At 39.1% G+C, this 23,862-nt stretch overlaps 1 protein-coding gene across 31 annotated transcripts in view; it reads left to right on the top strand.

Moving 5' to 3' along the window:
• SEMA5A (semaphorin 5A) overlaps window positions 1–23,862 on the top strand; it is a 315,141-nt gene that overhangs the window by 242,925 nt on the left and 48,354 nt on the right. For all 31 annotated transcript variants that reach the window (XM_068931379.1, XM_009665155.2, XM_068931382.1 and 28 more), the window contains one exon: window positions 213–360. In XM_068931379.1, coding sequence (XP_068787480.1) covers window positions 213–360 — 148 coding nt within the window. The remainder of the gene's footprint in view (window positions 1–212; window positions 361–23,862) is intronic.

The following is a 23,862-nucleotide window of genomic DNA, read 5'->3' as shown; positions in this document are numbered from 1 at the left end:
TTGGCCTAAAATAATAATCTCCAATGTTTAAACGCTCTGTGCAGTGAGAGAGCTGTTAGTTCAGTGCTTTAAAAATAGGGAGGGGCCCTTTGGATAAAATATTTCCGTGCGTGAACATCTGTCTGAATAACGCAAAAGAGGGACTTTTGGGAGAGGAGTCTTTTTGGTACTAAACAGATTTTTTTTCCCTCCTTGGTTGCCTCTCCTCACAGGTACTGCAATGAGCATTTGTTGTGCCCTCCTCATGTGTTTTGGACAGGCTGGGGTCCGTGGGAGCGCTGCACTGCTCAGTGTGGAGGAGGCATTCAGGCTAGGCGTAGGACATGTGAAAATGGTCCCGACTGTCCTGGCTGTAGCGTGGTAAGTAACCCTCTGCTTTGCCTTCAGCAAATGTGCCTATTCTCGTATGCCCCACCGCTAACGTGATTCCTCGGAGGGTATTTGTATCTGCGGTGCTCCTGTGTGCTGGCGTTCATACAGGTCATCAGTCGGAAGGTGACCCCATTCAGCTTTTGTACAGTAACCTCCTGAAAGCAGGCTTCCTGAGGCAAAGTTGGTGTAGATGCAGATATGTCATTGACATGTTGATGGTATTTATTATTTTATCACCATGATACATAGGAACCATTGCTATGAGCCCAGGGCTACCGTGTGTAAAGTCCTGGAAAGCACAGTAAGCTGTAAGATTCAAATCTAACATAAAATGAGACAATAGAGGAAGAAAGATTATGTGGAGCCATGAGGAAGAGCTGGAAATTTGATTAGTGATAGTACACTGGGAAAAAACACTTTGTGTAAGTATTCTTGAGTGGGGCAACGCTATCTAAGCCAGAGGAAAGGAGGTTGTTGCAGGATAATGAAGATGAGGGATAGTCTTAGCAAGTGTGGGTGAGTATCAGAAGATGCGCCTTAAAGTCTCGTTTGATGTTACAACCGATGTGAGTCTAATGGTGGGTTGCCACTGAAAAGGATGATCCTGCTCTTTCTCGTCTCTCCTGCTGTTCCCAGCTATATGCTCCTGCTGCTCCCATAGTATCAAAGCCAATCATTGCAGCAAGGTAATCCAAATGTTTTGGGATTATTTGGAAAACTTTTCCTTTGATGGTTTCAATAAATTTAGTTTTGGAGTCTTGCCTAATACTTGTGTACCAGTAGAAACAAACCAAACCAGAAGTCAGTAGAAACCCACTATAAACCCTGCTCTTCTTGCAAGAAAGAGGACTCGGGTAGGAAGTTGGTGTTTTGCTTATTAAACTTAAATGAGTTTGAACCTAAAAGCTACCTCTCTTGGGTCAAAAGTTTTGCAGTCATAGAAGGACTTTGTGGATAAGTGTACCTGGAATGCTTTGATAAGAATTACTGTGTTGGGTTCATTATTTTTCTTAGAGTTTGTTTTACTAATTTGAAATATTTTCCTGCCGTCTCATAATTGTCAAATGGGTGAAATATATATATAGGGCAGTAATATCGAAAGGGGAAGGACAGTTATATAAAGCCTGGATATAATTTATTCCTCAGAGGTTCTTCTGCTTGAACACCATTTTTCCTTTTTATTGTTACAGGGATGTATCCTTCAAAATAATTCGAATGATGGATTTTTACCACAGTGAATAAAGGAGAAATTACTGTGCCTTGTTACTATTAATTTCCTATCTTTACTATGTGTAGTAAGGAAATACTAAAGTTTGATTAATATGTAGTGAAAGATGTTTACCGAGTTTAATTTGTCTTTAAAACCTTTTCCTCTGAGGATCTTGCAGCAATTGGAAAGCTAATTAATCTCAGGAAAAACTGCAGTGGAAGCAGTAGCATTCCACCCTGTCTGTTGGATTTGGGATCTGTAGTAAAAGATGTAGAAATGTTATATGAGCCCAACTTTCGCCAAATAAATTAAAGGCGTATCTGAGAATAGACACAAGGACTTAAAACGTTCTCTTTTGCGACCATTAGGTAATAGCATTAATCTTAAAGGACGTTCGCTGGCTCTCTTATTTACCTTCAGTAAGGATATATTCTGGGAAGCTTTCGTAGTACGTTCATAAGCGCTGGAGCTGCCATAGGTCTTCTGTAGTGGTATGGTTCAGTCTGTGGTCTGTATCGCCAAGACTGTGTTCGTAAAAAGTGGGAAAGAAAAACAGGTAGACAGAGGAACGGAGAACTGTCATTTAAGAGGAGACTGAAAGTATTGGGCTTCATTTCATCTTGAAATGAAAAGCAAATTTTGAGCCGTCAGAAGCGTAGCATGGACTAGATGCTGTCTCAGAAAGCCCTTTCAACTATGCTGTGGTTCTTTGTGTTCAGAACAGTTTTTCAGTGGGAGGAAAGGAGGAAAAATAAAAAAACATTGTTCTTATAAGGCTCAGGAAAGAAAGTGTACTGCCTGTGTGCCAGCAGTATCCGGGTACTAGATTTTATGTCATAGCAGTTACCTTCTCTGTTTTCCAATTTAAGAGCATGCTGTGGGAGTGTTAATAGAGGCAATCCTAATCTATTCATCTGTTCTCGTTTTGAAGCTTTTACCATATTCATAGCTGTTGTCTGTGTCTGCCTGATTATTTCTACTAGGCATTTTTGACTCATCATTTTTTCCTGCCTTTTAGCTTTGTTGTATTGCTATTAGTTTGCAATAGCACAGCAGGTGGTTACTGCCTGTGTTTGGCAGGGTTTTTTTTATGCATGTAAAAAATCAGGAAGAGAAATACAAATATTCCAAGGACAGAATGCTTGAGGTTGTCTAATGAGAGATAGGACCATCGTAGTCAAATTTTTACGCGCAGCCAAACTCTGGTAATAGAAAGCTTTAAGTGGATCACAAAACAGGTATTACTATAATGAATTCAGGTGATACATGAGCTAGAGAAAGCAGGGTGGAAGTCTGTGGACTGAATTAACATGACTCGGAAGAAAACAAATCTCTTTAGATTTTACAGCATACTCAGGTAAGTAGTGCATTTGCTTCAGGACATGCTTCTTTTTCTCTGAGAAGCATAATCTCGGTTGAATTTGCCCTCAGGTCAGTAATAAATATTAGTGTATATATATATTTTAGAATTATTGCTAGAATAAGAACTCTAGTCTGAGGCTCAGGCTAGGTGACATACTTTACATATATTTGTTCGTTTTCTTATTTCAGTCATACTAACATATACTTTTTTTTTTTTAATGGCAATGGAAAATTGGTAAAACATATATACTTTCCAAAAACCTGATAGATTTTGCTGTGAAATAAAACAAAAGGGATTTTATTCATTTCTTGGATATTCATTTCTAGTTACGAGTGTTGCATTCCTAGGTTTTTTTGTTGTTTTTTCCCCCAATATTCCAGAAGTGGGCTGAAAACAAAACTCTGGGAAGAAAAACTACATGTATCCCAAAGTTTCTGTTATGACACAAGATAAAAAAAAAGTCTTACTTGGAAAAACAAACATCAGAAATGTTCTTTTTCATTCTTTCATTAAAACTTTAAAGGGAAGTTGAAGATGGAAGGTTTTCAGCAGTAATTTGACCATCAGAAAGGGCACAGTTGCCTTTAAAATATTCCTGCCTACCAAAGCAAACTCCAAATGCTTAGTCTAGTGAGAAGAGAGCAGAAGTGAGGATTGCTATTATGCTTTTTTATGTTTTTTTTAAGTTTCCCTTTGACTTCTTTCTATTCCAAAACCAAAAAATGTATGCTCACAAGCATAATATATAAAAAAAATTACACTTCTTAACGTGACATTTGCCTCCTTATTGCTCATTTCCTTTTCCTATCCTTCTTCTCTAACATAAACTCTTTGATTATTAACTGTTTCTTGTATGTTTTAAATGTTTAGTAAAGTAGAGCCTGTCTTCTTTTGAGGCCATATATATTACTGCAATTACAATCAATGCTGAGTAGTTATAGGGAGTAAAAATAAAAACTCAGAATCACAAGAAAAAATTTTAGAAAATGCTAACTGACAAATTAGGTAATGGTACATGTGGCACTAACTTAGTGAGGTGGGTTATTAACTTGGCATGCATGTATCCAGATGTGAGGCATTTAAAGTAGTCATTAACTACATATCTAGCAATTGTTTTGCAGTGTGATTTATTTAACTTTAAAGAAGAGAATAAACTTCAAATTAAGATGTTTGCTTTCTTGCTTAAAGCAAAGCAGATTAAAGGGTCATTTTTGAGAACCACGTAATTTTAAAAGTAATTTAAAGCTGAAAAGTAATTTAAAAGTAATTTAAAGCTCCTGAAAACTGTCATCGTTCTACTTCAAGCAACTCAGTTTAACCTGTTACCATTTACAGTGATTGCAGTTCTGTTGTGAGGTTCCTATGTCAAGCTCTTGCTGTGACTTCCAAGTCATATGTGATCATTTCTTTTGTGGACTAATGCAACATTGATTTGAAATCTCTTTATCAAATCTAGTTAGAAGAGTTCTCCTAAATGAGATTCTCACATTCAAGAGCTTTGCCCTTGGACATGCACACATCTGTTACACAGATGATGTGGGTTTCAGTCAGAAGCCCAATTTTTATTTAAATTTGCATAGGAAACAACTGTGCATAAGCTCTTTCAGGGCATTAGATGTAGAGATCTCACAGTATTCCTCAAGGTCAGGCTTCTTTTGATGACAGCCAAGTTCTGTCATCCACTTCTGGAGTCTTACTGATCAGAGTTAGGAAACCTGATATGCCACGTCCAGAAATTTGTTGCTGTTTCCTAAAACTCCAAGTTCACCAGTGTATGTCCTGATACAGGCTGTCCCCTTGGACATGGCTTCAAGTCCATCAGCCTTCAAGGTCAGTGAGGGCAAGTGCTCTGCTAAGGAAGGTGTTGTCTGGGTATCACACCTTCCCAGTGTATGTTTGGCTTCTTTACTCCAGAATCCAATTTCTCACATAGGAAACTCAGCCAAATACTCACAAAACTCAGCAGTCCTTTGTTTTCCAGAAGGGTGCTGTTTCCTGTGAACAGCACCTCGAATAATAATACTGCCTCGTCTCTGGTACACATTGACTCAAATAACCATCATTTACCTCAGTAAAGTCTGGGAAGCGGATGTGGAGTTCTGTCTCAGTACGAGATCGTTTTATCGCTCTTTCCCAAGTAGAGTCCTGCAAGGCAGCTCCTCTGTCCTTCTGTTCATAGCCTTTCCTTCAGACGGTCACAGCTTCCCTAGTACCTCATAACACCTGTTGTCCCACACTGTATAATATCCCCTTGGGATTCAGTATGACCACCACAATATGCTTCCTGCCCCAATTTTTTTCTCTACTCATTCTTGTTCACAGGGACCTTATTCCCTGTCTTTGCTGTCATCAGTAGTCTTCAGACACCATCGTGGTCATAGAGCCACAGAGCTGTAACTGTCTTTACTAGGGGCTTACTTTTTGGGTCCTCATGGTCACTCTAAGGCTTCTGCATTGTAGTGACAGGATGACCAGAACTTGATCCTTCCGTCTGGTACTGCAGCTATGATATCCCTGAAGGTGGCTTCTGTGGGGCTACTGGAGGATGTCCTGTAGGCAAAAAAGGCAGCTCTCCCAAGCTACACCCAACTCTACAACAGAAAATTGGTAACTGCTTCTGGTGACGATCCTCACTACCAGTAGCATTTCCTTGCAGAAATCTTAAGGCTTCTCTTTCTTCATCCCCACTAGTCATGCCATCCACATCGAGGACCCTAGATTGTCAGGGCCCCCATGGTGTTTGCTGTTGGTTTCTGAGCCAAAAGGCACCTACAGTGTCCTATCCAGGCCATTATTCATAGACGTAGGTAGGTCTGGATTGCTTCAGTGGTTAGGACACGCAGCTATTAACCTTTTTGTCTGCAGGCATGCCCCAGCCTTTGGACACTGGCCAAGCCTAAGGGGCTTGAGAGCCTCTGCTGTCCTTCTTGGCTGGCTGTGAATTAATATTGTCCATTTGGCTCTATTTAGGAGCCCTCTCCTTCTTTGTCTTCTTGTATCCTCTCATCACTTCAATTCTTTAGAAAGCAGAAAGGTCTTAGCCCTCTCTTTTTCCTTTTTGATATTGGGTTGAGGAGCTTCCATCTGCAAGCAGAAGCGTAAGAACCGTAGCGGACTCAGGTGCAAGCATATTATCTTCATTGTAGTTAAATTTCTGGAATTTTAACAGGAGGCCCCTGCTGTTTCCTTTATTTTATTCTGAGTGTGCTTGTAGTTAGTATGATGTTCATTGGCAGTGCACTGGGCATCAAAGCTGAAGTTAACAAAAGGAAATAATGTAATGCTGACTTCCAAGGATTCCTTTCTCTCAGGTAAAGCCCCTCATTACTGAGCTACAATTATGCTTGTTTCTCTGGGCCTTTGAACTCATGGCTGGCTAGTGGTGCGTGTTCAGCAGAATAAGTAAGATACTGGGTTCAGTGTATTTGAACCCCCCAAAGTGAGGTATGTCTCCCATTTCTCATCTGAGTATTTCACTAGTTAGCTTTTATATCCTTTTGTGCTGTATAAATGGAATCATTTCCAGGATCCATGCTTTAAAACAGCTGGACATTGTATTTCAGCTAACCTGAATTGTGTTGAAAACGTTTTGGACTTAGATACTGGATTGGACCTAGTAGAGGACTTAAACACATAGATGGCTAAACTGTGAAATAAAAGCGGCTTTAAATGAGAGACAGAGAATAAAGGTCAGCTAGACTTCATGGTGTCCTCTGACATGTGTATTTCCAGAATGTCGGGTGCCTTAGGACTTTAGCAAGTAGAAACGCAGAAGCCTTTGAACTGTCGTGTGCCTCAGCTGCTTGGCCGGTTTTGTGTGTGTGTGCGTGCGTGTGTGTGTGTGTGTGTTTTTTCGCTTAGCCTTGCCTGTCTAAAATGCAGTTTTAATCTATTTGTTATCACTGCCGAATTTTGAGTCTGTCACTATCCTGATAATATTGGGATTTCAAGTGAGTGACAAGTCAGAAGACTGATTATCCTGAGCTGTGAGACTACACAGTCAGTGAAGAGAAATAGCTGCAGTATCTAGCTTAAGTTCATATAAGTGTTTACTCAGCTGAGATACCATGACTGTTGCTCTTCATCAACTGTAAGGAGCCAGAGTCTGGCAGCTCTAGATAACAGGCCACCTGAGCTGGTCATTTTTCTTCTGAAGACAGGCACCATGAAACTCATGATGAATAAACTGGGTATCCCTAATAGGTCAGAATGTGGCCCCAAGTTGATTTTTAGATCTGATTGATGTTTTTTTGATCTGAAACATGTATCTCCGGAAGTTCTGAGCTCAACACTGCTGTGATCTTTACAGTATTGGAGAAGTGTTAGTACAACTTTCTGAATGCACAGCATTTAACTGCTAGATGCTTAAATCTCAGTGGATAGATATTCTGTTTTGCAGTGATGAGTCTGTCGTCTGGTAAAATGCCTCACTCTGTAATTCTGTTGATGATTTTATCATTTTGAACAAGAGTATGTCACAACAGTGCTGGAGCTCCTCTGCAAGGTAGAGTGTGTGCTTCAGTCTGGTGCCATCTGTCGGCTTTGATCCAAATGTTCCATAGAGACAGTGTGGCAATGTGGAAACTAATAAATGTTAGGCTTGCTTCTAAGTTGTATCCCCTAATGTCCTTGTTTTTACACTAGATAGACTGCAGATCTTATGATCAGGTTTTTTTGCCATAACTTACTTTAAAAAGGTGCATGATTAGATCAGTGGTTCCATATGTAAAACTGAAGCAAAATGATTTGTTTGTCAGAAATCTGCAAAGATCCAGGCATGGCTATTTAGCAGGGAAATCAAGAAGTGGCACATCTGTCCGTATACCTGACAACTATGCTCCGTCACACCTGTGCAAGGGCCAGTAGAATAAATTCTGTGCTGGAGGGGTAAGCAAAATGTGTGTAGTCTGCTCCCGGTGGGAGTTTGCCATTGCCTGCTGTGGGAATGTTGGACATACTAGGCTGAAAAAGGAGCTGTATCACTAGATTAGACTCAACCCCTGTTGGATGGGCAAGCTTTGGTGCACACCTAAGGAGATTGTTTTGAGATTAGACTACTGATTCAGCAGGGAAGGCCATAGAGACTGTTTTTGGAGGTATTTCTGGAGAAGATGTATGGAAAACACTGAAGGAAGAAGCAGAGAAGTGTCCAGAGCAAGTTCCAGTTTCATAGGAGCTGGTGATGTAGACTCTTAGAAGGGCGGCACATCTCACCCACCACTATATGTTTGCCATTTGTTATGGTTTTCAGAGGATCGCACCCTGTCTTTGTTATCGTTACCTAGATGTAAAACGTGGCAGCTGGGTATTTGAAGCTCTGTGTTTGTATTATGATCATTACTGTTTCCGATAACCACATAAAGCAAAAGTGCCTGACTGAAACCTCCTTCATTCCTGAATCATAAGCACTCAGTGTTATGAGACATAAACACCTACTTAACTTCCACTTGGTTCAGCTGGTTGATCAATATAAATGAAAAAGAACAAGAGCATAGTTTGGCAAGAAAGGGCATGAGTACTGAGGTTTTGTGATGCAATAATTTTAGAATGAATTATCAGTAATTTTCAAGGTGGAATATGTTTCCCGTGGACTCATGCTTCATCCAACTAGAGATTTTCATTGCTGTGAACCTAGACCATTCAGCTACCTCTGGGAAGTATCATTTATATATTTTGAGTATAATGACAGTGATGCTGTCATTATATACCGAAAATCAAAACAGGAAGTCAGTCACATGGTTTTTAGCTTAGCTTCATCAAGGAATAAGGCTTACAGGATCTTGTTGCAGTCTGTCTGGTATTCTTACCCTTCCCCCCCATAACTCAGGAACCACCCCCCCCCTCCCGTCGCAATCATGTCTAATGGGAGGGCAGTTTTATATAACAATAGGAAGTTGCCACAATTTGCATGAAAAACAGTGGCTCAGTAGAGGTCAGAACCCTAAATTAGAACAATTCAGTCCCTTATTTGTTAGCAGCAGGTGCTGGTCAATGACTGTGCATCTTAGCACACGTGTAGCTTTTAAGCAGCCGCAGCATGTCTTCTAATTGTCAAGTCATACTTGCAAGAGATATGGGAAGGGAAAATGAGAAAAGGAAAAAGTTAAGAGACTTCAGATTTAAGCCTATAGGAAATCAGGCTTCATTAGTTCCAGTGCTCATGGAGTTGCTTGTGTAGTGCATGCAGTATAGGTTTTTGGGTTTGGGTTTTTGTAGTGCATGCAGTATAGGTTTTTGGGTTTGGTTTTTTTTTTTTTTCTGATATATAAGTAGTATTTCCATGAAATCAGAACTGGCAGAGGAAAGAGGACTGTAAAGACATGCAGAGAGATTTCAACAGAGGCAGAGAATGGATAATTTTGTGATAAAAGAAATTAATGGGGGAGGTGGGAAGAAGGGGGATTTAAGACTGAGAAAGAACAATAGATGTAACCCTAAATGTGTCTACCAGTCTGTTCTGGGAGAAAGTTTCTTCTTGTCCTCAATTTAGCAATCAGGAGACCAGGATATACCAGATAGCCCTCTAGTAGTGCATCTAGTATTTTATGTAATGTGTCACACACTACTGGCTCAACCCAGTAAGAGTCCTGTCTTCAGATGCCACCAGACTCAGATGCCAAAAAGAAAGTAAGGGAAAAAAAAACAACGTAGACAATTTTGCACTTGCAAAATAATTCTTCTTGACCCCTACAAACCCTTGACTAAGAATATGACAGTTAATTATAGTAATCCCTGTAACTTAGAAATGTACCGGTTCATGCATGTGTGTGTTTGTGTGTGCATATAGAGGGCACCAAGAAGGATGGCACCAAGAAATTTCTGACCTCTAATACTGGAAGGACTGAAACTGTATTTAGTATGATTCTTTGAAAACAGGGTCTCTGAATTTAAGGACAAGCAGAAAGAGATCCAGGCAGAGAGAGGCTATTTCTTTTAAATGCAGAACAATTTTAGAGTAAAAAATAGTTAGGGTGTAGAATGGAAAATGGAACGCAATGCGTTAAGATATCAGCAAAGTAGATCACCTCATACTTCTCTAAACAGTGTATTTTTTGGTTTTTTTGGTAATCAGAGTATAGCAGCTTCAAAGTGTCTGGTTTTAAATTTGTGAGACAATGTTGCAAAGTGGGGTGTCATTACTGCCATACATAAGCAAGAAGATGTAAGAGTTAAATGGTGGATAAAGCTAACTGGACATACTAGTGGGTTGTCCTGGAAAAGGAAACATCAGATTATTGAGGAAACATCAGATTATTGAGACATTTCTCTGGATTTTCTAAAGGAATGAACTTGGGACAGCTTATATATATATTTACACTTTTTTTTACACATGCGAGTGAGCTGAGGTTGGGAAGCATCATCAATGCAAAGCATGATTTTTGTGTCATATAGGAGGCACTGAAGCACCCTTGAGGGCTGAAGTAATAGAAATGAAATGAGGTGTATCACAATTGCAAAGTCATGGACTTAACGTAAAATCGGCGGAAACATCTGCCATCACTTCGAAGCTCTCAGAAGACCAAGACAGGGAGAAAGGCCGTGGTGCATGAGTTGCTTATAACGCTAGCTATAAGCCACCAGTGATTCAGCTGTGAAAAAATATATAGTATTTAGGATGTTTCAGGCAAGGTATTTCTAGTTGAGACAAAAAAGGTAGTCCAGGGATTCACATTAACTTCAGAAGGGATGCCTGTAACAGCCAGCCTACAGCTAGTTAAATCACACTTTTTATGTTTCATGTATTGCTAGTGATGGTGATTTCTGGTGATTACCGGGCGTTTACCACGCCTGGTAAACTTGTGCTGTTACTCACCTTCAAAGCTGAGAAACTGAATCTTATTTTGAAACTGAATTTGTCTGACTCCACTGGATCGATGACTGAACAGTGGTTGAATCTTGTTATGATTTCATCTACTAATTGTAGAAGTTTCTTCCATCAGAATTTTCTTTGTTGTTGTGTAAATATGCAAAAATCTTGATTTTTTACTGTATACGGTTCAGCAATGCCTTAGTTCATTGTGCAGTTGCAGTCCAACCAGGGAAAAAGAGAGTGAAAAAAGTATTGTATTGAAAATTACCTCAGAAACATGATAGTGCTGTTATATAAATCAGTGTTGTGATCACACTTTCAGTTCTTAAAGAATATTGCAAGTGGTAGAAATGAGCTGTGTCTTGACAAACGTTCCACAGAAGGACAAAAGATTGGGATTTTGATAAATCAGAGTAGCCGTGATTCCAGTGGATGAAGAACTAATACATAAAATAATGACTGGTCTAGAGAGGAAGTACTGGGATTTCTGTTCACTTTGTAGTATAATATACTGAAATTTAAGGAAATATGAAGCCAGTTAAAGGAACTATTTTTCACACAGGGAGTTTTTAAATGATGTAACTTGTTGCAAGAAACTGCTGAGACTTAAAATTTAGTAAGAGTCCAGAAGCCCACACAACTGGAAGTGTACAGGATGTCAGGAAAAAACAGATTTATAACAGACAACATATTTTATTTAAATTTTAGATGGCATAGTAAATGACATTTTAAAGTTTTAAATCCATTTCTAAGTACTAATAATCAGATCAAGAGATATGCTTTGGGCGTTTCCACTCTGACAATAGCCGGAGACAAGATGCTGGGTTACATATCTGTCTGATCTAGAATGGCGTTTCCTCTGTTACTCTTTGTAAGTGAGTATTGAATCAAGTTGTAACAAATTGTCCCAGTCATTCATTTGTTCCTTGTAGATTTAACCTCCTGTTAAATACCATAAATACCTTAAACACCATAATGAAAACATATTTAATAATTGTATTTACACATTTTATACCAAAAAAGTGTACTCGCAGAGCTGATAGTTAACACAAAGCAGCATTTTGTTTCAGAATTATTCTTCACTTGGATCTCAATAAATTGAGGGGTGGGTGAAGCCTGAATAAGTAATGTGTGCTACTGCCATTATAACTTCCCTACTGCAGGAAGTGTAGAAGAGTGTGAGATTGATTTGTTAGCTGGGCTAATTGGTAGCAGTTGTTAGCCATCAGAGTGCAATTAAATAGCACTCCCTACAAATTCATGTTATGGTCATCTGCCAGCTCATGTTCTGTTTTCACTTAGTCTCAGAGCATTATAGTAATTTTTAATTTATTAGGCTATGATAGGATTTTGCTTTTCAATGAAAATAATATCAATCAGCCCTTTGCTTACCTGGATTGCATCAGGTTGGGGCATCATTTTAAATAATCTTTGGAATATTTATTGATGGAGTTATTAAAAGGACCAGTTTTTTCTTCCTGTGTTGATTCTCTCATCCTCGTCTCTTCCACATTCAGTTCCAGATTAGAAGATTTCTGCACTAGCGCTAGACCAGGCTAGACCAAATCTGAGAAGTGCAACTGAAAGTTGTATTATTAGTCTTGCAGATTTCTGGACAGAATTTTCCCCATTAAACAACACTTGTTACTTCATTTGAAATATTAGAAAGATGAATGAGTTCAAAGTCATAAGAGTACATCTTGCAGTTTACATTAGCAAAATCTCTGACTTGCAAGAGAGATCAGTGAAGCATCTACTACCTTGTGAAGATAAAGGAGCCAATTCAGCTTTCTCTGGAAATTGGTGAACACCCTATGCAAGCTTGGAGTGATCCAGGAAACCACAATGTAATTCTTGTGTTGTTTGGTCCAGAGAGGTTCTAGCTGGAAAAAAGTAGCTATAGACTGTACCTTTGTATGATCAGAGGATGGGCAGACACACTTTCATCTCGGTGGGCTTTGAATCAGTGTCCAGAAGGGGAAGTGAAAAAGAAACTGTAGTGTTGACATGTTAGCTTTGTTAGCAGTTTACTGGTGTTTAAAATAAAAGAGTTGATGAGGTCCCCAACTGGTATAAATTGATGAAAACCTGCTGATGCCCTCTAGGATGCACATTAAAGTCTAGCATGAAAAGCATGGTAAGCTACAACTTGACATACTAATCACCCAGTCATGAACCTTGCTGCAGAATAACACAGTAATAGGAGAGCTAAAATGCCTTTGTGGTCCTTAGCTCAGAGTACCCTCGTTGCCTGCTCTTTGTGCAGTTCATCTTGTTGTGCAGGTAACTGGGCATTTCCTCCACAACAGGCCAGCTAGGAGGCTGTATGAGTATTGAAAAGAAGCATGCTGTGTCAATGAAGGTACCTGAAACACTTATTTCCTTCATGGATTGAGAGGAAAAGGAAGACTAGAGCCCTCTCTTGCTAGAGCCCGTGGCAGTACAGCTACTTTGCCCTATGACACAAGCTAGACTGCTATAGGTGCCAGTACAGATGTGAGTGTTACGGAGCCGGCGTTCACACAGTCCTCAGCACAAGACTCGTCTGTGTGATTGCCTTTTACTTACAACCCCATTTTTTTACACGAAGATTATTTCTGAAGATAGTGGCAGATTCTAAGTTTCTTTATAAAAAACCGTTTAAATGCCAGTGCATTTGAAGACATGTATGTATGGCACAGAACTGCAACAAGGGAGCTTTGATAGTGTAGCTATGTCAATTTACCATGCTGATAATAGAATAATGTTGTAGATGCACCTTTTACTAGCAAAAATTACTGTTTTTGCAGCTGAGTTTATTCTGCCCTTTTCCCAGTCAACACAAGCTAGGTGAAAATTCACAGAGTTGGTCAATAGACCCACATCTTCTCTTTTGGCCTTGCCTGACTTGGAAAAGTCTTTTCACAGCCTTGAAGGACACGGGTGGGTGGAAGTCCATGGAGTGTCTCTGACTCATGTTACTCTGCCTAGAAAACCAAGACCGGCAATCCTGCTTCAATCACAAATGAAGTAAGTTCACTCTAATTATAAAGCATAGGGAAATATTCAATCAGAAGTTTCAAAAATGTTCAGGCAGTTGCTCACAAAACTGGAATTGTGCTTTATTGATTCACATAGGAGCATATAACCTTCTTCACAAAAAGAGCTAAGTATTAAAAAATGGTTAATTTATGTATCCTGTCCCTTCTTGAAAAGCTGTTCCAGAATCCCCATTCCCATATTGAAGCACTTGTGTGAGACAGCTTGGCAGCATGAATATTTTGTTAAAGAGGCTTTAACGTACTTAGAAAAGGAATTAATATCAGTGCATATAATCTGCTTCTGCAATGGAAGGCTAAAAGGAATATTAGACCTATACTAAAGTCTAGCATCAGCAATTTGGTATGAAGTATAAAAATGATGCATGACACAGAAGGCGAGGAAAAAAAGCAAATGATGGATTACAGGAATTAATCCATCAAAAACTGGCTGTAGCTCATATAAATGTAATTTCTGAAGAAAGTAAAGAATACAGTCTTTTCTGGAGTCTTTAGGTAGGGAAATGTTTGCAGTGTTTTGTTTTGTATTCAAAATGGTTAGCATTTTATTTACCATTTAGTGTAAAGATTTTAAGTGCAACTGAAGCAGTGTAACAATATGAGATGCGCTAAATTTAAAGTCAAATCTGGCTTTCTGTTATAGTCCCAAAACGTCAAGAAAAACTGACTTATGTTGCCTTAAATTTCATAGGCAGACTGTTCCATAGGAGCAAAATTTCCTGTGTTGTGAGAGGCAAGCAGGGTGAAACGGGGTGGATAGGAAAACTTAAATCACGCAGAGTGCAAAGTTTAAAAAACAGTGTTGTTCTTTGCCAGAGTTACAGAAGAGCTCTACGTAAAATAGCCAGACAAACAGAGATGCAAATGAGTTGTTAATCTTTTGTTTTTGACAAGAGAATTGCGCTTGATTATTTTGGGGGGAATTTATTGACAGGTTTAGTTCTTACAACTGGGTTCATCAAACAGTACAAGCCTGATACAGAGTTTGTACATTCTTAATTATATACTTTACCTTTCCCTCTTCCTCTGCAGTACCCCACTGGAGAGAGCCTTTAGCATGTTTTTCTGAAAGCATATGGCATTTTAGATGCTGAAATACTTCCAGTGTTGTGAAATGACAACACAGGTCTCAGCACAGAGCTTCTTGGCCACCCTCCCCTGTAAAAACTGACCATTTACTCCTCTCCTCCATTTCCTATCTCTTAACCAGTTTATTGTCCATGAAAGGACCTGTTCTCTTAGCTTGTTACTGCTAAGTTTCTGTAAGAGCCTTTGAGAGATGTTGCCAAATGTCTTTTGGAAATCTGGGTAGACTATATCAACTTGACCTCCTTTATCTGTATATTTGTTAACTCCTTCAGAGGCTCTAATGGGTTCAGGGCTTCCTTTTATAAAAAAACATAGTATATCATGTTCTCCAGTAGATCATATCTATCTATGTGTCCACTAATTTCATGGTTTATTACCTTTTCTACCGATTTGCCCAGTTCAGATGTCAGGCTTACTGTCTTATAGTTCCCCTGAATTTCATTGAGATCTTTTTAAAAATCATTGTCACGTTTACCACCCTCCGGGTATCAGCTAGAAAGGTAATTTTAAGCAAGAGGCTCTGTGCCACTAGTATCAGCTTAGTTATTTCTCTTTCCTTGTTATATTCTTTGGTGACATGCTGTGTTCATTTTGTCTGTTTGTCTCTCTGTGGTCTAACCATTCCTAAAAGCTCCTTTTATGCCTCTATAATATACTGCACCAGTAGACTCTGTAACAATCTGTCCATCTCTGATGTTTTTGAAATAAGATTCAGTTGTAGCTTTTATACTTTTTGCAAATTCTACCTTATATTCTTTTCTGGCCTGGCTTATTGTGTTTTTACATTTAATGTGCCAGATTTCCTAAGTCTTTCCATTTATTTTTCATTTGTGCACAACTTCAGCTTTTTGAAGAGTGGCTTCATGCTTTTAATGACCTTAATGACCTTACTGTTTAGCTCTGCTGGTTTCTTTTTGCCCTTCCTCCAATTTCTTGATAGCAAGCATTTGCTCTATGCCTTTAATACACTGCTCCTGATAAGCCTCCCCTCTGTAGCACTCTGCTGATTCAGATCCCTTATCAATAGCTGTACTCATCTCACAGCTGTCTTCGCTGTTCATTTGTACTGCAGAGAGGAGGTCAGGGAATAGTCCCTTAATGCTCTTCTCTTAAGTAGAGTCAGCAGAGTAACCTCTCAAGAGAGGCAGCAGCAAAGAGCAAAGATTTTTCTTTTTTCTGGGGAAAAAAAAAATTGGCCAAAATACAGTGTTTTTTTCCACTGTATTCATATTTCTTAACCTTGGGCTCCTAAACCTTAGGACCTTAGTCTTCTTATCAAGGGTAAAAATGTCCCTGCAGGGGACATTTTGGAACTGCTAAGCTGGGCAGCAGTTACATTACACTAAAAATAGCCCCACACTTCCACCCTGACAAGCTTATGGTGGCTATGTGAGGACTCAGGACCCATTCTCTTCCAAAAGCCATGCAGCATGCACATCGTTGATCTCTCTAGTCCTTCGGGATCATATTATATGCCGTACAGAGTCACAAACTGCCATACCAAGTGTTGTTAGTACTTAATTGTCACTGCTGAAACAGGGCCTCCTCCAAAAGTCCTTGAAGTTAACTTAGTCTTCCTTTGATTTCAGTGGGTTTCTGGGTCAATCTGACTTTCTTCCAGACTGCTTTTGAATAAAGATAAGGACTTATTCATAAATGGATTCCTAACAATCAAAGAATTGCTTAACGTTGTCATCAAAGGATTTTTTATGGTTCTGGTTTTGGGGGGGGCTTTTGTTTGTTGGCTAGTTAATTGTTTTTTAGGTATCTTTTTTTCTTTACGCAGTTTAAGGAATATAGCCAACATGTTTTTTGCAAATCTTTCTTAGTACTGTAAAATTGTCACTTACCAAGATCCAGTAAAATAGATGGCCTGTGAAGCTTTAAAGTTGACATGTTCTTTTAGTGACATACCGTTAAAGGCTGTGAGAGTGGAAACAGTCCCTGATGAACTCACTTTCTAACTCTGTAACTGCACAAAATCAAGAACTTACTCATTGGAATAAGGAACATGATTAAAAAAATAAAAAGCCCGAAACCCAACAGCTGGAGCACAGATGCCAGCAAACACAGCTTTGATGCTTCGCAGATGATTTTGAATACAAAGCTGTTCCAATTGATTCCTTCCCTGCATTTCCCTTGCAAAAATTGTAAATGTTCTGTGGTTTGTTTGTTGTTTTTTTAAAAGTGGTGAAGAAATTGTACAAGTTCATAAAGAAAGGCTTTTTCATAAATGGATGCATACTTATTAGATTCCAACAATTAAGGTTAACAAACCATATGTCTGTGTATTTTTAAGCGTACAATGCAAACCCAATATAATTTTTCTGGACATGGTTTTTGAAAGGTAGGTGAGGAATTGATAGAGTTACGTTGTGACAGCAAATACCTCAAAGTTAAACTCTGCAGAGTTCACACGATGCCAGGTTTTGTTTTTTTTTTTAATTTCACAAGGCCTGATAGGCATCTCTGAAACTTTTCAATTAAAATCTATTAGCGGTGGAATCCTTTCAGTTAGTGTTTAAGCTAGAAGGAGAAGTTATGTATCTATATATATCTATGACATATTTTGCACTGTAAATACACATTTTTTTATTAAATGTGTTTGTACATAGAAAGTACAAGATAGCTGAGCGTATTATAAGTGTTTAGTGTGACCTAAGAGCACAACCATATCAGGAGTGAACAACAGATACCTACGTTCTGGAGATTAGCTTAATCCAGGTTTGGATGGCTGCCTGAAGTAAGGGATAATGAAGAAGGAGGAGGCTACAAAACTGAAATATGTAAATGTTTTTTTGAGCTCTGGCAGCCAGGATGCTTGACTGAACCCCTATAATTCGTGCTGGGGTCAGGCTTTCTGGAGAATGCACTTTCATCTGCGTTCCGTGAAAGTCATTCTGTTGTAGAAAAATGACTTACAGCTAGAATGAATTTACCTGTTTCAGTTAGTGGTATAGTTCTTAGTTTTTTTCTTATTTCTGCTATTTTTGAATAGTGCCAATCATTGCAAATCACCTTAGTATTGTTTCATTCATCGAAGATAGCAAAGCTTGAATGACTTCTGTGAATTACTGCCAAGAACACTTGTATCTAGGTCATCATGAGTCCCATACAGTCCACATGGCGTTGAAAGCATTGTGTCACATAGCTTTTAAATGTTATAGTGGCAGTATTCCAGATTGCACATGCAGATTAAAGAAAGACAGCGTTAGGAAACTTAAAGAGCTGTCTTAACTCTCTTAACTAAAATTGTCTACCTGGACTGCAGCAAGGCTTTTGACACTGTCTCCCGTCACATCCTCCTAGGTAAGCTCAGGAAGTGTGGGTTGGATGAGTGGACGGTGAGGGGGATTGAGAACTGGATGGATGGCAGCGCTCAGAGGGTTGTGGTCAGTGGCACAGAGTCTAGTCAGAGGCCAATAACTAGGGCCCCCAGGAGTCAATATTGGGTCCAGTCTTGTTCAATATATTCATCAATGACCTGGATGAAGGGACAGAGTGCACCCTCAGCAAGTTTGCTGAAGATACAAAAGTATGCAAAGTAAAGAAGCAGCAAAAAAAGTTCTATGCCAGAAGAGTATGCATTGAAACAACTCCTCTGAGCAATGCTTGGACTTAGAGTAAGAAAGTCGTGTAATAGAAATGCACTATCTTTTATAAACTTAAATCTTCAACAAACTGATATGTATAGTTCCTCCTTATTAAAGTCCTTTTAGGCATCTCTCTCGTGCCTCTCTACCAGCATAACAGCTGGAGGGTGAATCTCTTAGGTTTCATATTGTATTGGGATCCATTAAGATACAAATTTTATATCGATCAGTGATCACTGTGTGATTGCCTTTATAAACCAAGAATGGACTGCGCAGCATGCAGGCCTCATCTTCTATACCTCATCGCTGCTACTAAAATACCTACATGTTGCTGAGAAGCCAGGGTCCTAGAACTTGCTAGACTGTGACCGAAAAACTTCATGCCTAAGTCCCACATTATGCACATTTTTGAATTATAGAACTACAAAGATAAAAGATTTAATAGCTTGCCCTATATACATATGTTTTTAAGCTGCAAGAGTATGAGTAGGCGAATTAGTTGCTACACTTAGCATTAAAAGAAATAATCATTTGAGCCTTCCCTTTAAGGCATTGTGATAATTTCATTCTACAAAGCAAAGAAATTACAGAAATTAACATTCTGTCATCTTCGTTCTCCCCTCTCCCTTGGGATCCTGCAGGGTTGCCAGCCACCTGCGTTTTCTTGTCAGTGAAATTTCTTTATATATTATTGCTTTTATTTTATGTAGTCACATTAACATCTGCCTGCAGGTATGGAAACTTAACTCAGTGTCATTATCCTCTCTTTATCGAAGACCTTTATTATTTTTTTCTCTCTTCAGGAGTCTTAAGGAAAAACTGAAAACAAGGCACACTGCCTATCCTACCCATTCTAGACCATCTTCTTGATATCTTTATCCTTTCTACCATTACTACACTTACTGGTGACCATTACTACACTTACTGGTGTTGCCTTGTCTGTGGGTATCTGGAAGAGAGACTTTTTTTTCCTCAGAACTTTTGTATTTTGGTCACAAGTTTTACTGATTATCTTAGATGAGCAGAAAGACAAAAGCATATGCAACTAGCTTTTCCTAGAAAAACCACAAAAATCTCTTTCACAATGATTTTCCCTTTCCAAATGTGCAACTGTGAGCTGCCTTTTGTATCCATGTCTTGCCTTCCCCAAACAGAATTTCTGCTCTGAGCTTCTCTAACTTTCCATTCATGCCTCAGGACAGTCATCTGAAATCAGCCAGCTCAGCAAACCCCCTGCAGGGTTTTGTTCGATAAGCCAGAACGCTTTGTAAATGGGACTGACGTTTCTAATTTAAAAGCACAATAGGAATGCAAAATACAATGGGAATGCAAAATACTTTTTATTATATTTCTATAAAAAGCAATTTGCAGTCTATAGCTAACACTTTTGTATGCCAGTTACTGATGTTACTGACCTGAAAATGCCAAAGAGTTTACAGTGTGCTGAGCTGTCAAAACAAAGACTCCAGTATCAGTTTGCAGCACCCATCCTGACTGTGAGCTAGGATTCAGTTCTTACAACTTGACTTGCATATTCCAGCCGTGTTTACACAGTTAGTGGCAATGAGTCCTCTCCATGTTGCTAAGAATTACTGAAACAGACATCATACTTTACCCAAACTTTACTTTTTCCAGTAAATTAATATGGCTTTATATATTACTTTGATTAGTAAACGTAACACTACTCTCTAATGGCAGCCTGCAGCTTCAGCATCCCAAAGGCATGAATTGCTGTTAAATTTTCCAGTCTTTGGGATTTAACTCTTATACCTTGTAGCTATCTATGTCCTTTTTCTGGTTTGTTGCAAAGGCGACTTTTTATTAGATAACGCATTCATTGACTTTTTTTCTAATTTGCTCACTGCAGTGTGAATCAGTCCCTGTTCATCTGCTTCTTTTTTTTTCTTCATAAATATGGTTATGCAAAATTAAGTGAGGGAAAGCTAGCATGGGGCAGTTTGATTTGGGACAAGACTGAGATGAGCACAGCTGGGTATAAGAGAAGCTAAGGTTCCTATGTATGCATTAGCTGGTAAAGGTCTGTTAAGAGCATTGATGAACGTTGTGTTAAGGAAGGATATTATTGCTACAGATTCAACTTGCGCATGAAAAGCACTGTTTGAGAAGTGCTTTTCTTTAATTTAACTGAGGAGGCATTCTTTTCTTGTTCAGCTTATTTTCATTACCGCAGTATTTTCCCTCCTATTTTTGTGCAATCTATAATCTTTCTCCTTTTGTTTCCTTCATTAACCTTATCGTTTGAATGTCTTTAGCAATGCCACCTTGCCCCTATATAGCTCTCGGCCCTTTCACTGAAACTTCAAACAAGGGGTAAAACACAAAGGTTTTAATCCTGTCCTGAAGAATTTCCCCAGAGCAAGCAGAGCGTTGGCTTTAGCAGTTCTGAGCTGCAGAGAAACGCACAGGCTATTGTCCATCGGAACCTGATCTGATTTATGCTGGGGCCATACCAGCTACCAAAGCAGCCCATAGTTAAAAGAGAGGCAGAGGAAGAACACGGCTATTCTTACCCTTTTCTTCCTCATCCTGGAAACACAGCTTAATATGAAGCCAGCAACCAATTAGTACGGTTTGTTTTTTTTTTTCAGAACCATCTATCTTGCTAGGAATTGGCTAGAGATCAAACAGAAGTGTTTTATGTGCAACCACAGAGCTCCAAAAATAAAAGAGACAAATTAAATCCTTTGTAAACAAACTTTATATAAAACCAATAATATTAAAAAAGCTAAAAATAAAGTGTTGTGTTGTGCGAGACAAATTGATTTATAGAGAGTTTTTTTAGACTGCTGCAAATTAAATGGAAAATGTGAAACAATTATATAAATCAACAGGAGGTTCAGTCCTGACATGATTCTAAAAAATGCCTGCCCATTTATTCTTCCGTTCATACATTGTCGTTCAGTTTTTATGCATACTATTTTTCTGGTAAGCATGGGTTCTTCACAGTATCTATATTCATTATAGCATGTAAATCATGCAGAGTAGAGAGACGTTGCTTCTGCCGCAGAAATCCCCAAGAGTGTTGTGTCTCTTACTTTGCGTAGAAGAGATTGTTGTGTGTGCATGTACTGGCACGTGTTCTTATTGTATGCTCCGTTGATGGACTCAAGGTCAGGATTCAGATTTGCCTTAACGTGGGCACTTTTTGAGAAGCCATAAGAGATCCAAAACATCTGCTTGGAAGTGGAAGATATGTCAGAGAGAGATCTAAACCATTTTGGAGCATACTGAAGCTAGGTGAGATTGAAATGCGCTTGAAATGGCAGGACAGTCCCTATCTTAGGGATACAAGCTTTGGGAAGTTGATAATCACGCATGAAAAAATTATGGACAATTATATATTTATACTTGCCTGTGCAGTTTCGCTTATTGACATATTAAATGCAAACCTGTGAATGTTCTTAGGGTTATTATCACGACTGGAGGCATATTTTTGATGCGTCTGTTTCTGGGTTTCTACTTTTCAACCAGGCAACCTGTAAAATTTTATGCTATTATTTGGATTACCTTTTTTTTTTTTTTTTTTTTTTTTTTTTTGCCAGCATCTGCTAGAGCATAGCCAAGGCCTCTGGCAGATGAGTCCCACGGAAACTTGCTAGGGTGGTTTAAGCAGCTCATAGCTGAGCTTTTCCCCTTCGCTAGAGGTCTTATTTTCTCCTCGTGGAGTTGGCAGAAGCAAACGTGTCTGCATCTCAGTTGCTGTGCTTCCTGCTCCAACTGATGACAAGCGATGACAAGCTATGACTGAAGATAGTTTTGTGTTTATACATCGGGTTATAACAGTAGTGACTGAGATGTGGGCACACATTCACTCCCGTTAGTCCTGCTAAAACTGCTGCCCAGGGGAAAGGCAGATACCTGTGGTGTGATAAAGTTTTAAATTGCACTTATATGCGCTGTAACTTGCACTACTCTGCTTCAGTGTGCCTGGGTCAAGCCCTGAATAAGAGGTTTCTAACGTTATAAAGTATTTTTATCCTGTGTGCTAAACCCATTTCCTGCATGCGCTGTCCTCTCTCTCGTCATTGAGAAATAGAAAATATTGCCTGGAATGGATTTGGGTTTTCTCCTGCATGTTTGTTTTTTTCCCTTTCACCCATCTGCAGTGGTCTCAGGTGGCCTTTGAGCTAGGAAGACATAGATGTTCATATACACATTCACTTACCATTCTTGGCTTCCCCCCTAGCAGACAGTTGAAGCTTGCTAATATTTCAAGTTGCTGGAGGCAGCAGTAATCCATGAGGTGGTGAGCAGGTGGCAGCCGTGTTTTGCCGAAAGGGTACCTTCGTTAGGCTTCCAAGTTCATACTCAGATCACCAGCTAAGTGGCTTTGGTTTTAGTAGTGCAGAACATAACGCTCTCTGCTGCCTTCATTAGAAGCGGTGGATGATCAAAATCCTTCGATGTGTAGCTACGCATTTGTTGACAAAATATAATTTTAATAGGTTGAATTCCTTCACAGCTTGATACATTGCAGCAAACAGCTCTGCTTTTCCTTGCAGCTCCTGGGTCTGGGCTGGCAACTCTGAATGAGAGCCTGTGGCTCTTCAAATATTCATTTTGTCTCATTTCTGTCACTGGCACCTTTATAATTTAGCAGGTATTAGGGTTATCTCAGAAACGGTTACGTTGTAGGGGTTTTTTTTTTCCCCCTAGTGATTTATGTGCCATTTAAATCATTCTTTGGAATGAAAAATACAGTAAGAATATTAAAATAATCAGATTTTCAGCGGAAAACTGGTCTTCGGATCTTTCCAATGTTAGCTTTCTCAATCTTTGCTTTCATTTCTTTGTATAGAACACGGTTTGTAGGTCTTTTAAATTAAAAAGTGAAAAAAACCTAAGACAGGCTGAAATTGAGTGCTTGCTGCCTAAATGAATTCACAAAGAGAAATTCACAATTTCATACTCCTAGGCCTATTTTGATATACATCTAATTAGTAGGTTGCATTTTTGCCCTCAGATTCTGAGTTTAAAAATGTATAAGTTCAGTTGAACCTAAAGAGTGTATAATTGTAGGAAATGAGAATAATGATTGTACCGCTGTAGGCTGATATGAGCTCTGACTTTCTTTTGGCTTTTTTCTTCATGCAGTTGTTTTCTCCAGGTCAAAATATTGTGTCAGTAAATGTGTCCTTGGAGTGTAAAGTTCCAGAACTACTCTACCACTGGGTAATCTGAAGCCTTGTGAGGGAAATGAGTTATTTCTCTCCATAGGAATACCACCCCAATTCCTTATCCTCTTCTCCTCTGATTCCCGGTTGCACGTTGTGGTAGCAACCTTTGGAGTTAGTGATACGTAGTGGCAGACAAACCAAACTAAAATTCAAAACCAAACTAAAATTCATCTGCAGATCTTCCCATTA

The sequence above is a fragment of the Struthio camelus genome, chromosome 2 (genome assembly GCF_040807025.1).
Source record: "Struthio camelus isolate bStrCam1 chromosome 2, bStrCam1.hap1, whole genome shotgun sequence".
Lineage (NCBI taxonomy): Eukaryota > Metazoa > Chordata > Aves > Struthioniformes > Struthionidae > Struthio > Struthio camelus.
Note: the sequence above shows the minus strand (reverse complement) of the source record. Positions and strands in the feature narration are given on the sequence as shown.